The following is a 12,567-nucleotide window of genomic DNA, read 5'->3' on the forward strand; positions in this document are numbered from 1 at the left end:
CCTTCAAAGATGCAAAAATATTTGCCATTTATTTTAAACCACAGGGGGATATGTTCCTTTGTCTTTCCCCAAAAAACAGACACCTGGATCTACACTGCCTTGTGCTTCTTTCCAAATATTAAATATATTCCTGTTCTCCCAACAAGGACTTCCTTAAGGAAACAGACTAGTACTTTAAAACTTATCTCCTCCACAGTGAGGAGGTGTTCCCTTGGAGTAAAGCATTATTTGCTGGGGCTTCTCCTTTTATTCATCTTTCTAATCGCTGTGATATACCAAAGCAGAGTAGGACTGAAGTCAGTCAAGATGGCAAATCGTTATTCACCAGATTGTGCCTGATGAGTTCTTTAGCAAATTCAAAGGATGAAGAAGCGTTGTCCATCAAGCTTTTGAGTTCTGCCTGAAATTTAAAAAAGAAAGGCTTATGAAAATGACAAGTGTATAGTTCTTATACCACATATTGACACAATGGTTTATAATTTACAAAGAATTTAACAAGCTATTTCATTTGATCCTCATGACTCTAGGTCAATGTAATTATTATTACCCACATTTTCAAATGAGGGCAATAATAAATGAAAACAATGAGGCTTATAAAAGTTAAGTGATTTGGGCTGGGCACAGTGACTCATGCCTGTAATCCCAGCACTTTGGGAGGCCAAGGGGGCGGATCACAAGGTCAAGAGATCGAGACCATCCTGGTCAACATGGTAAAACCCCGTCTCTACTAAAAATACAAAAAAATTAGCTGGGTGTGGTGGCACACGCCTGTAGTCCCAGCTACTAAGGAGGCTGAGGCAGGAAAATCACTTGAACCTGGGAGGCGGAGGTTGCAGTGAGCCAAGACTGTGCCACTGCACTCTAGCCTGGTGACAGAGCGAGACTGTCTCAAAAAAAAAAAAGTTAAGTGACTTGAAACTTATACTAAGCAGCAAGTTTGAAAACTGGGATACTCACGTCTGAAGACTCGTAGAGTTAGTTTTTTCTTTCAGTGTCAAAGGTGATGAAGGAGCTAAGCCTTAAACAACTAAGGCTGATTCTTTAATCTGAAAGGAGATTTTAAGAAATCCTCCTTTCATCCCTTTTCTATTTCTATTAGTGGGTTGTTAAGGTTTTCTGGATAAAAATAATTAAATTCTTGATTGTTCTTCACTAATTATCACAAACTCGTTCTGCCTGATCTCATAATTGGGAATGCATGTCTGCTCAGCAATTTTTCTATCACTCTTCTCTCGTCCACAGTACAGTTCCAAAGTTTTGGGTAATATTAGGTTACATCAGCAGTTTTCAAGCTTTTTGGTCTCAAGATCCCTTTTATACTCTATAAATGATCTCAAAGAATTTTTGTTTATGTGGCAAATAGCCCTCAATACTTATCATATTAGAAATTAAAACAGAAAAATTTAAGTATTCAATTCATCGAAAATGGTAGTAATAATATGCCTTAAAATATGTCGGAATTAACATTTGGTCTCAATTTCAGAGCAACTTGTCATTTCTGAAAATAAAAACAATCAAATTTTTTTAAAAGTTTAAAAATAGGCCAGCCGCGGTGGCTCAGGCCTGTAATCCCAGCACTTTGGGAGGCCAAGACGGGCGGATCACAAGGTCAGGAGATCGAGACCATCCTGGCTAACACGGTGAAACCCCTTCTACTAAAAAATACAAAAAATTAGCTACGGGTGGTGGGCAATCTCGTGAGTCCCAGCTACCGGGAGGCTGAGGCAGAGAATGGCGCGGAACCCGAGGCGGGAGCTGCAGTGAGCCGAGATCGCGCCACCGCACTCCAGCCTGGTGATAGACGCAGACTACGTCTCAAAAACAAAAAGCCGGGCGCTGGTGGGTCACGCCTGTAATCCCAGCACTTGAGGCCGAGGCAGGCGGATCACAAGGTCAGGAGATCGAGACCACGGTGAACCCCGCCTCTACTAAAAATACAAAAATTAGCCGGCTGGGCTGTGGGCTTCGTGGTCCCAGCTACTCGGGAGGCTGAGGCAGGAGAATGGCTGCGGAACTCCGGAGGTGCTGAGCTTGCAGTGAGCCGAGATCGCCACTGCACTCCAGCCTGGCTGGCTGCAGAGCCAGACTCTGGTTCCCAAAAAAAAAAAAAAAAAAAAAAAAAACAAAAAAAACAAAAAAAAAATTCTGTAACAATAATAAACCCTACTACAAATTCACTCTTACATATTTTTTTTACTTTAAAAAACTGTATTTATCAAATCAAAAATTTAGTGAGAACAGTGTTATTGTTTTACATTTTTTGCAAATCTCTTTAATGTCTGGCTTAACAGAGGATAGATGGATTGTAATATCTGTATCTGCATTCGATCTATTTTGTGTCCATATTGTGCCAGGTGACAAGAACAAAAAAGAAAGCCCAATACCAGTACAAGGTGGGAAGTCTAGTGAAAGACCCTTCCCACAATCAGCAGGAACTACTAAAGAGCTACATGGCAAAGGAAGGATAAAATGGAATTTTCTATGAACTTTTTGGGGACCCCTTGAACATAAATTAATAAAATAAAAAAACAGTTGTATAATAGGATTAAAAACAAAAGTTGGTTTTTGAAAAGACTAAAAAAATGTGAAAATGTAAACGAAATTATCAAATTTTTAGAAAAATACAACTTACCAAAAATAACAGAAGAAGAAATAGAAAACATGCATAGTCTTATAATGACTAAAGGAACCGAATTAGGTAATTTAAAATCTTCCAAACCTGACAGTTTTATCAATAAGTTCTACCAAACATTTAAGAAAAAGCCAATGTTATTCAAACTCTTCCAGAAAGTAGAAACATATGGTACCTGCTTCAATTAATTCATTTTCCTTTGAGATAACCTTTGCACCAAATCCTGACAAGAACTATACCAAAAAAGCAAATTATAAACCAATCAAACCAATATGTATTGATGCAACAAATTAAATAATAGCTATCTAATATGTGATATGTAAAGAGAAGAATGAACCATGATGAAGCTGGGTTTATTCTGGTATAAAGTTGATTTTTAAAATTTTTTATTTTTTTGAGACAGGGTCTCACTCTGCTGCCCAGGCTGGAGTTCAGTGGTGCCATCTTGACTCACTGCAACCCCTGTCCCCCAGGCTCAAGTGATCCTACCACCTCAGCCTCCCAAGTGTCTGGGACCACAGCTACACACCACCACACCAGGGTAATTTTTCTATTTTTAGTAGAGGTGGGATTTCACCGTGTTGTCTAGGCTGGTCTCAAACTCCTGACCTCAAATGATCCCCCCACCTCAGCCTCCCAAAGTGCTGGGATTACAGATGTGAGCCACCACGTTCAGCCTAAAGTTGATTTAACAATAGAAAATACTTCAAATAATTTGCCACAAGAATAAAGGAAAATATGATCGTTTCAATAGACAAAGAATACACGACGTTATACTTCAACATCTGATCCTTATGAAACCTCTTAGCAAACTAACACTGGAAGGGAATTTCCTTAATCTGATAAAGGATATCTTTTTAAATCTACATTAAACATCATGTTTAATGATGAAATATCATTTCTTAATGATGAAATATCATCAAAAACTTTCGTTTTGAGACAAAAAACCTTACAAGTGTGTGTGTGTGTATATATATATATATGTATATGTATTTTTTTTTTTAGATGGTATTTAGCTGTGTTGCCCAGGCTGGAGTGCAGTGGTGCAATCTTGGCTCACTGCAACCTCCGCGTCCCGGATTCAAGCGATTCTCCTGCTTCAGCCTCCCAAGTAGCTGGGATTACAGGTGCATGCCACCACGCTCGGCTAATTTTTGTATTTTTAGTAGAGACGGGGTTTCACTGTGTTGACCAGGCTGGTCTTGAACTCCTGACTGCATGATCTGCCTGCCTTGGCCTCCCAAAGTGCTGGGATTATAAGTGTGAGCCACTGCACCCAGCCACAACAATATTTCAAATATTCAACAATGTTCCAGAGGCCCTAGTCGTGCAATAAGAGAGAAATAAAATTATAAGAATTAGAAAGGAAGGCCGGGCGCGGTGGCTCAAGCCTGTAATCCCAGCACTTTGGGAGGCCGAGGCGGGTGGATCACGAGGTCAGGAGATCGAGACCATCCTGGCTAACATGGTGAAACCCCGTCTCTACTAAAAATACAAAAAACTAGCCGGGCGTGGTGGCGGGCGCCTGTAGTCCCAGCTACTCGGAGGCTGAGGCAGGAGAATGGCGTGAACCTGGGAGGCGGAGCTTGCAGTGAGCCGAGCTCGCGCCACTGCACTCCAGCCTGGGTGACACAGCGCAAGACTCCGTCTCAAAAAAAAAAAAAAAAAAGAATTAGAAAGGAAGAAACAAAATAATGATATGATTATATATATACATATATATAAAATACAAATGGATTTACAGGTAAATTATTAGGATTAATAAGAGATTTCTCAAAAGATGACATGCTAATGACCAACAGGTATATGAAAAAATGTTCAGCACTACTAATCATCAAGGAAATGCAAATAAAAACCACAATGTGATATCATCTCATTCCAGTTAGAATGGCTATTATCAAAAACACAAAAGATTACAAGAGTTGGCAAGGATGTCGAGAAAAGGGAACCCTTGTGCACTGTTGGTGGGAATGTGAATTAGTAGTGTAGCCATTATGACAAACAGCATGTAGATTCCTCAAAAAATTAAAAATAGAATTACCATACGATCCAGCAATCCTACTACTGGATATCTATTCAAAGGAAATGAAATCAGTATGTCAAAGAGGTATCTGCACTCCCACGTTCATTGCAGCGTTATTCACAGTAGTCAAGATATGGAAGTAATCTAAGTGCTATCAACAGACAAATGAATAAAGAAAATGTGGTAAATAAACAATGAAACTAACACTATTCAGCCTTTAAAAAGAAGGCAATTCCATCATTTGCAACAACATGAATGAACCTGAAGGACATTAGTTAAGTGAAATAAGCCAGACACAGAAAGACAACCACCACATGATGTCACTTGTATGTGGAATCTAAAAAAGTTGAACTCACAGAAGCAGAGCGTAGAAGAGTAGTAACCAGGGCCTGGAGCCAGGAGGGTGAAGATTGGGAAGATGTTGGTCAAAGGATACATTATTTCAGATGGAGGGGAGGAATAAGTTCAATGAATCTATTGTACAACATAGTATACATTATATACAACATAATGTACAACACTATTGTACAACAATGACTTCTAGTTAATGACAATGTATTATATATTTAAAAACTGCTAAGAGAGTAGACTTGAAGTGTTCTCACCACAAAAAAAAATGTGGGTAATACATATGTTAATTAGCTTGATGTGACCATTCTACAATGTATACATATTTCAAAACAACATGCTGTACACCATACATATATACAATTTTTGTTGCTTTAAAAAATTGTTTAATGTAACTTAAAACAAGATAATCTAGCAAGATCTCTTAAATTGACCTCTTAAATTGATCCAAAGTCAATTTTTAAAAAAAGTTTTATTTTATTTTATGTGAACAGAGTCTCACTCTGTCACCCAGGCTGCAGTGCACTCCAGTGCAACCTCCATCTCCTGGGTTCAAGCAATTCTCCTGCCTCAGCCTCCCAAGTAGCTGGGATTACAGGCGTGCACCATCATGCTCAGCTAATTTTTGTATTTTTAGTAGAGACAGGGTTTGACCATGTCGGCCAGGTTGGTCTCAAATTCCTGACCTCAAATGATCCACCAGCCTCAGCCTCCCAAAGTGCTGGGATTACAGGCATAAGCTACCACACCCAGCTGATCTTAGGTCAGTTAAAAAAATCTACTGTAGAACTTACTCTTTCCCAGCTGGAACCATGAAAAGTGTCAAAGAAAAAAAAAAAAGGGTTCCAGCTGTGCCAGAACTCCTTAAGGAAAAGCATGGCAAAGGAATTTCATAGAGTTGAAGATTAAGAACCTGACAAAGACGTTTTTCCAAAAGAGGCTTCAAAAGGAAAGAAGGTGGCCAGGTGCAGTGGCTCACGCCTGTAATCCTAGCACTTTGGGAAGCCAAGGTGGGTGGATCACTTGAGGTCAGGAGTTCAAGACCAGCCTGGCCAAAGTGGTGAAACCCATCTCTACTAAAAATCAAAAATTAGTCAGGCATGGTGGCGGATGTCTGTAATCCCAGTTACTCGGGAGGCTGAGGCAGGAGAATAGCTTTAACCCAGGAGACAGAGATTGTAGTGAGCCAAGATCACACCACTGCACTCCAGCCTGGATGACAGAGCTAGACTCTTTCTCAAAAAAAAAAAAAAAAAAAGGCAAGAAGGAGGCTTTTATATGAAACAGTTAAGCACTACCACAAGAAATACAGGCAGATGTACAGACCTGAGACTCCAGTGGCTAGGATGGCAAGAAAAGCTGGTAACTTCTACGTACCTGTAGAACCTAAATTGGCATTTCTCATCAGAATCAGAGGTATCAATGGTGTGGGCCCAACGGTCTGAAGCCTTCCCTTTGCCAAATCTTCAGTGGCAACTTTGTTAAACTCAAGAAGGCTAGTTAACATGATAAGGACCGTAAAAGCATATATTACATGGGAGTATCCAAACCTGAGGTCAGTAAATGAACTGATCTACAAGCATGGTTATGGTAAAATCAGTAAGAAGCAAATTGCCTTCACAAACAACACTTTGATTGCTTGATCTCTCAGTAAATATGTCATCATCTGCATGCAAGATCAGATTCATGAGATCTATACTATTGGAAAACACTTCAAAGAAACAAACAACTTCCTGTGGCCCTTCAAATGATCTCCATGAGGTGAAATGATGAGAAATACCACCCACTTGGTAGAAGGTGGAGATCCTGGCAACAGGGAAGACCAGATAAACAGGCATATCAGAAGGATGAACTAAGGTAACCACTGTGATTATTTTTGTAATTGGTCAGTTAATAAACAGTGACTGGTTTCAAACTGAAAAAAATCTATTGTAGTTCTATACATCACTACAAAAAGTAAAAAAATGAAATTTTAAAATAAGATACCACTTACAATAACATACAAAATACCAAGTTCCTAGAAGCAAATCTAACAAAACATGTAAAAAGACCAATACAAAGGCCAAGCACGGTGGCTTACGCCTATAATCTCAGTGCTTTGGGAAGCCAAGGCAGGCGGATCACTTGAGCCCAGGAGTTCAAGACCAACCTTAGCAATGTAGTGAGACCTGTCTCTATGTAAAAATTTTTAAAAATTAGTTGGGCACAGTTGCACACACCTGTAGCCCCAGCTACTTGGGAGGCTGAGGCACAAAGATCACTCAAACCTGGCCGGGCGCGGTGGCTCAAGCCTGTAATCCCAGCACTTTGGGAGGCCGAGACGGGCGGATCACGAGGTCAGGAGATCGAGACCATCCTGGCTAACACAGTGAAACCACGTCTCTACTAAAAATACAAAAAATTAGCCGGGCGTAGTGGCGGCGCCTGTAGTCCCAGCTACTCGGGAGGCTGAGGCAGGAGAATGGCGTAAACCCGGGAGGCGGAGCTTGCAGTGAGCCGAGATCGCGCCACTGCACTCCAGCCTGGGGGCGACAGAGCGAGACTCCGCCTCAAAAAAAAAAAAAAAAAAAAAAAGATCACTCAAACCTGGAAGGCAGAGGTTATTGTAAGCCATGATCCAGCCACTGCACTCCATCTAGCCTGGGTGACACAGCCAGAGCTTGTCTCAAAAAAAAAAAGACCAATACAAATAAAAAAAAAAGCACAAAACCTGACTGAAAGAAATTAAAGATCTGGCCGGGCGCAATGGCTCACGCCTGTAATCCCAGCACTTTTGGAGGCCCAGGCGGGTGGATCACCAGCGGTCAGGAATTCAAGACCAGCCTGGCCAACATGGTAAAGCCCCGTCTCTACTAAAAATACAAAAGATTAGCCGGGTGTGGTGGTGGACGCCTGTAATCCCAGCTACTTGGGAGGCTGAGGCAGGAGAATCGCCTGAACCCAGGAGGTGGAGGTTATAGTCAGCCAAGATCATGCCATAGCACTCCAGCCTAGGCAATAAAAGCAAAACTTCGTCTCAAAAAAAAAAAAAAGAAATTAAAGATCTAAATAAATGGAGAAAGATACCATATTCATGAATTTAAAGACTTAATATAAAACTATTAATTATCTCCCAACTCATCCATGGATTCAAAGCAACACAATTAAAATCCCTACAGGTTTGTTTCTGTGTTTGGATTTGGCAGGCTTGTTTTAGAATTCATACTGAAAGATAAAGAGCCAAGAATAACCAAGACCCCCTTGAAGACTAACACCATGGCAAAACTTGCTAGACCCACTACATGTGATACTTTTTTTTTTTGAGACAGAGTCTCACTCTGTCGCCCGGCTGTAGTGCAGTGGCTCGATCTCGGCTTACTGCAACTTCTGCCGCCCGCCCGGGTTCAAGTGATTCTCCTGCCTCAGCCTCCCGAGCAGCTGGGATTACAGGCACCTGCCACCACGCCCAGCTAAATTTTTTTGCAGTTTTAGTAGAGAAGCGGTTTCATCTTGTTGGCCATGCTGTTCTCAAACTCCTGACCTCGTGATCCGCCCGCCTCAGCCTCCCAAAGTGCTGGGATTACAGGTATGAGCCACCGTGCCTGGCCTACATGTGAAACTTGATTACAAATCTGTAGTGATTAAGGCCGTATGGTAATGAGAGCAAGGATACACAAATGGATCAACATAATACAGAGTTCAGAAGCAGACATATCTAAACACTGGAATTATTTTCCAAAGGTGGCAGAATAGTAGGAAAAGACTGATCTTTTCAATAAATGGTCTGAAACAATGAGTTATTCTTATGAAAAAAAATAAAATTTGACCTCTGCCTCACAGTCTACACAAAAATCAATTCCATGTAGAATATGGACTTACGTGTAAAAGAAAATTAGGAAATAAACAACATACTCTAAATAACAAATGGGCCAAACAAACCAAAAATAAAATTAGAAAATACTTTGAGATAAATGAAAGATACAATATAACAAAACTTATGGGATGCAGTTAAAGCAGTGCTTAGAGGAAATTTTATAGTTGTAAATGCCTATATTTAAAAAAGAAAATAAGAAAGACCACAAATTAATAACCTAATTGTAAAAAAAAGAGAAAACTAAACATAAAGCATACAGAGGAAGGGAAAAAATAAAGATTAGAGCAGAAATCAATTAAACAGACAAGAGAATGGAGAAAATCAATGAAACCAAAACCTGGTTCCTTGAAAAGATTAAGAAAACTTTTAGCTAGATTGACCAAGAAAAAAACAATAAACTCAATTTACTAGAATCAGAAATGAAAGAAGTGAAAGGACACAAACATAGATGTGTACCCGCCCCCCCCCCCCCACCCTTTTGTTCTGCTCTCTAATCTTTGCACATACCAGAGATTTCGTAAGTTCTGTGAGTACCTGGTTTTCTGCACGTACCAGAGATTTTGTTTTGCACATACCAGAGATTTTGTAAGTTCTGACGCAAGGTCACAAGACGTGTTTAAGTAAGATAAACTCTTGCTGCCATAAACCTGCTCTCCCGCCTCAAAGGTTGAACCGAAATATCAGAAATGGCGGAAACCAATCATAGTTAGCCAAATCGCCTTGTTCAAACACTAGCCAATCATATATCTGATTTGTATAATAACTCTATGCCCACTTTTCTTAGACTATATAACATTGTTCGGAGCTCAGTGGGGGAGCTCTCCTGCCCGTCTCGTTTCGCGAGCGAGTGAGAGTTCCAGGTTCGAACCTGTAATAAAGATCCTTGCTGCTTAGCTTTGACTCTGGACTCTGGTGGTCTTCTTCGGGGAATAAACGGTCTGGGCATAACAGAAGGAACAATACTACTGACCTTAGAGAAATAAAAAGGATTACAGAACAATACTATGAACAAGTATAGGCCAATATATTGGATAATTGAAGTGAAAGGGATAAATTCCTAGAAGGACATAAACTATCAGAACTGACTCAAGAAGAAATACTATTAATAGACCTACAACATGGATCGATGTGCACAGACTGACTTAATGTCATTAAGATAGTATTAAGCCCCAAACTGATCTTTAGAGTCAATGCAATCCCTAAAGAAAGAAATTAGATTAATAATTTTAAAACTGCACTGAAATAAAAAGCCCAGGCCCAGATGGCTTCACTGCTTAATTATACCACTTAAAGAAGAGTTAATACCAATTCTTCACAAACTCTTCCAAAACACAGAAGACGGAACTTTTCCCCTTATACTATGTGGCTAGTATTACCCCAATACCATAACCAAAAAAAAAAAAAAAAAATTACAAGAGAAGAAAATGATCAATATCTTTTTTGAATATGGACACAAAATCCTCCAAAAAGTTCTTAGCAAATGGAATCCTGTAATACATTAAAAAGATTATTCACGATGACCAAGTGAGATTTATTCCAGGAATACAAGGGCGGTTTAACATTCAAAAATCAATTAATATAATATACCATATCAATAGAATAAAAACCAAAAACTAAATGATCATCTCAATAGCTACAGAAAAAGCAGTTCCATTTAACATCCTTTCATGATAAAAACATTTGGAAGTTCCCCCACTTGAGAAAGAACATTTACAAAAAACCCACAACTAACATCATACTTAACAGTGAAATACTGGATGATTTCCACCTATGATCAGGAACAAGACAAAGATATCTGCTCTCAGCACTTCTATTCAACATTGTACTGAAGGTTCTTGTCAGGCCTTTGAGCCCAAGCCAAGCCATCGCACCCCCTGTGACTTGCACATCCGCCCAGATGGCCTGAAGTAACTGAAGAATCACAAAAGAAGTGAAGAATCACAAAATCTTAACCGATGACATTCCACCACAAAAGAAGTGAAAATGGCCGGTCCTTGCCTTAAGTGATGACATTACCTAGTGAAAGTCCTTTTCTGGGCTCATCCTGGCTCAAAAACCTCCCCCACTGAGCACCTTGTGACTCCCACTCCTGCCCGCCAGAGAACAACCCCCCCTTTGACTGTAATTTTCCTTTACTTACCCAAATCCTATAAAACGGTCCCACCCTTATCTCCCTTCGCTGACTCTTTTCGGACTCAGCCCGCCTGCACCCAGGTGATTAAAAAGCTTTATTGCTCACACAAAGCCTGTTTGGTGGTCTCCTCACACGGACGCGCATGACAGTTCTAGCCAGGGCAATTAGACAAGAAAAAGAAAGAAGAGGCATCCAGACTGGAAAGGTAGTAGTAAAACTATCCTGATTCACAAATTAATCTTATATATGGAAAATCCTCCTGAAAATCTTCAAGAAAGCTAATAAATGAGTTCAGCAAGGTTTCAGGATACACTCAATACAAAAATCAGTAGTACTTCTATTCTCTTGCAATGAACAATTCAAAAATGAAATTAAGGCAACAAGTTAATTTACAATAGCATCAAAAATAATAAAATAGTAATAAATTTAACAAAAGAAATGGAAAACTTGCCCCATAAAAACCACCAAATATTGTTGAAAGAAATTTAAAAACACCTAAATAAACGGAAAAATATTCCATGTGAATGGATTTAAAGACTTAACGTTATTAAGAAAGCATTAATCCCCAAACTGATCTTTAATGCAATCCCTATCAGAATCCAATCTAGGTTCTCTGTTGGAATTGATAAGCTGATTCTAAAATTCATATTGAATTGTAAGAGATCAGAGTAACCAAAACAAGCTTGGAAAACAAGCAACAAATTAGGAGGCCTCATACTTCCTGATTTCAAAACTTGTTACAAGTAAGGAAGTTAGTGTAGTATTAATGTAAGGATAGACATATAGACCAACGGAAGAGAACTGAGTCCAGAAGAAATGAATCCATTTGTCTATGGTAAACTGATTTTCAACAAGGGTGCCAAGACCATTCAAAGGATGAAAGAACAGTCTCTTCAACAAATGGTGCTGAAATAATTGGATATTCACATGCAAAAGAATCAAGTTGGACATTTGCCTCATGACATTTACAAATGTTAATTCAAAATGGATCAGAGACCTAAAAGCTAAGATTATAAAACTCTTAGTGGAAAAACCAGGGGGAAATCTTCATGGCCCGGGACTTGGCAATGGAATCTTAGATATAACACCAAAAGCATAAGAAACAAAAGACAAAAAAAAAAAGAGATAACTTTGACTTCATCAAAATTAAAAACTTTTGTACTTCAAAAAAAAACACTATTAAGAAAATGAGCCGGGCGTGGTGGCTCACGCCTGTAATCCCAGCACTTTGGGAGGCCGAGTCAGGTAGATCACCAGGTCAGGAGATTGAGATCATACTGGCTAACACGGTGAAACCCCGTCTCTACTAAAAATACAAAAAAAAAATTAGCCGGGCGAGGTGGCGGGCGCCTGTAGTCCCAGGTACTCGGGAGGCTGAGGCAGGAGAATGGCATGAACCTAGGAGGCAGAGCTTGCAGTGAGCCGAGATGGCGCCACTGCACTCCAGCCTGGGCAACAGTGCGAGACTCCATCTCAAAAAAAAAAAGAAAGAAAAGAAAAGAAAATGAAGAGACAATCTTCTACAGGATAGGAGAAAATATTTGCAATTCATGTATCTGATAAGGGACTGTACCTAG

General features: G+C 39.7%; 1 protein-coding gene across 3 annotated transcripts in view; it reads right to left on the minus strand.

The window, feature by feature from the left end:
• Nucleotides 1-12,567, minus strand: part of TTC26 (tetratricopeptide repeat domain 26) — a 65,681-nt gene that overhangs the window by 30,340 nt on the left and 22,774 nt on the right. For all 3 annotated transcript variants that reach the window (XM_021936318.2, XM_021936316.2, XM_021936317.2), the window contains one exon: nt 326-400. In XM_021936318.2, the coding sequence (XP_021792010.1) occupies nt 326-400 (75 nt within the window). The remainder of the gene's footprint in view (nt 1-325; nt 401-12,567) is intronic.

Source organism: Papio anubis, chromosome 4, assembly GCF_008728515.1.
Source record: "Papio anubis isolate 15944 chromosome 4, Panubis1.0, whole genome shotgun sequence".
NCBI classification, from domain to species: Eukaryota; Metazoa; Chordata; class Mammalia; order Primates; family Cercopithecidae; genus Papio; species Papio anubis.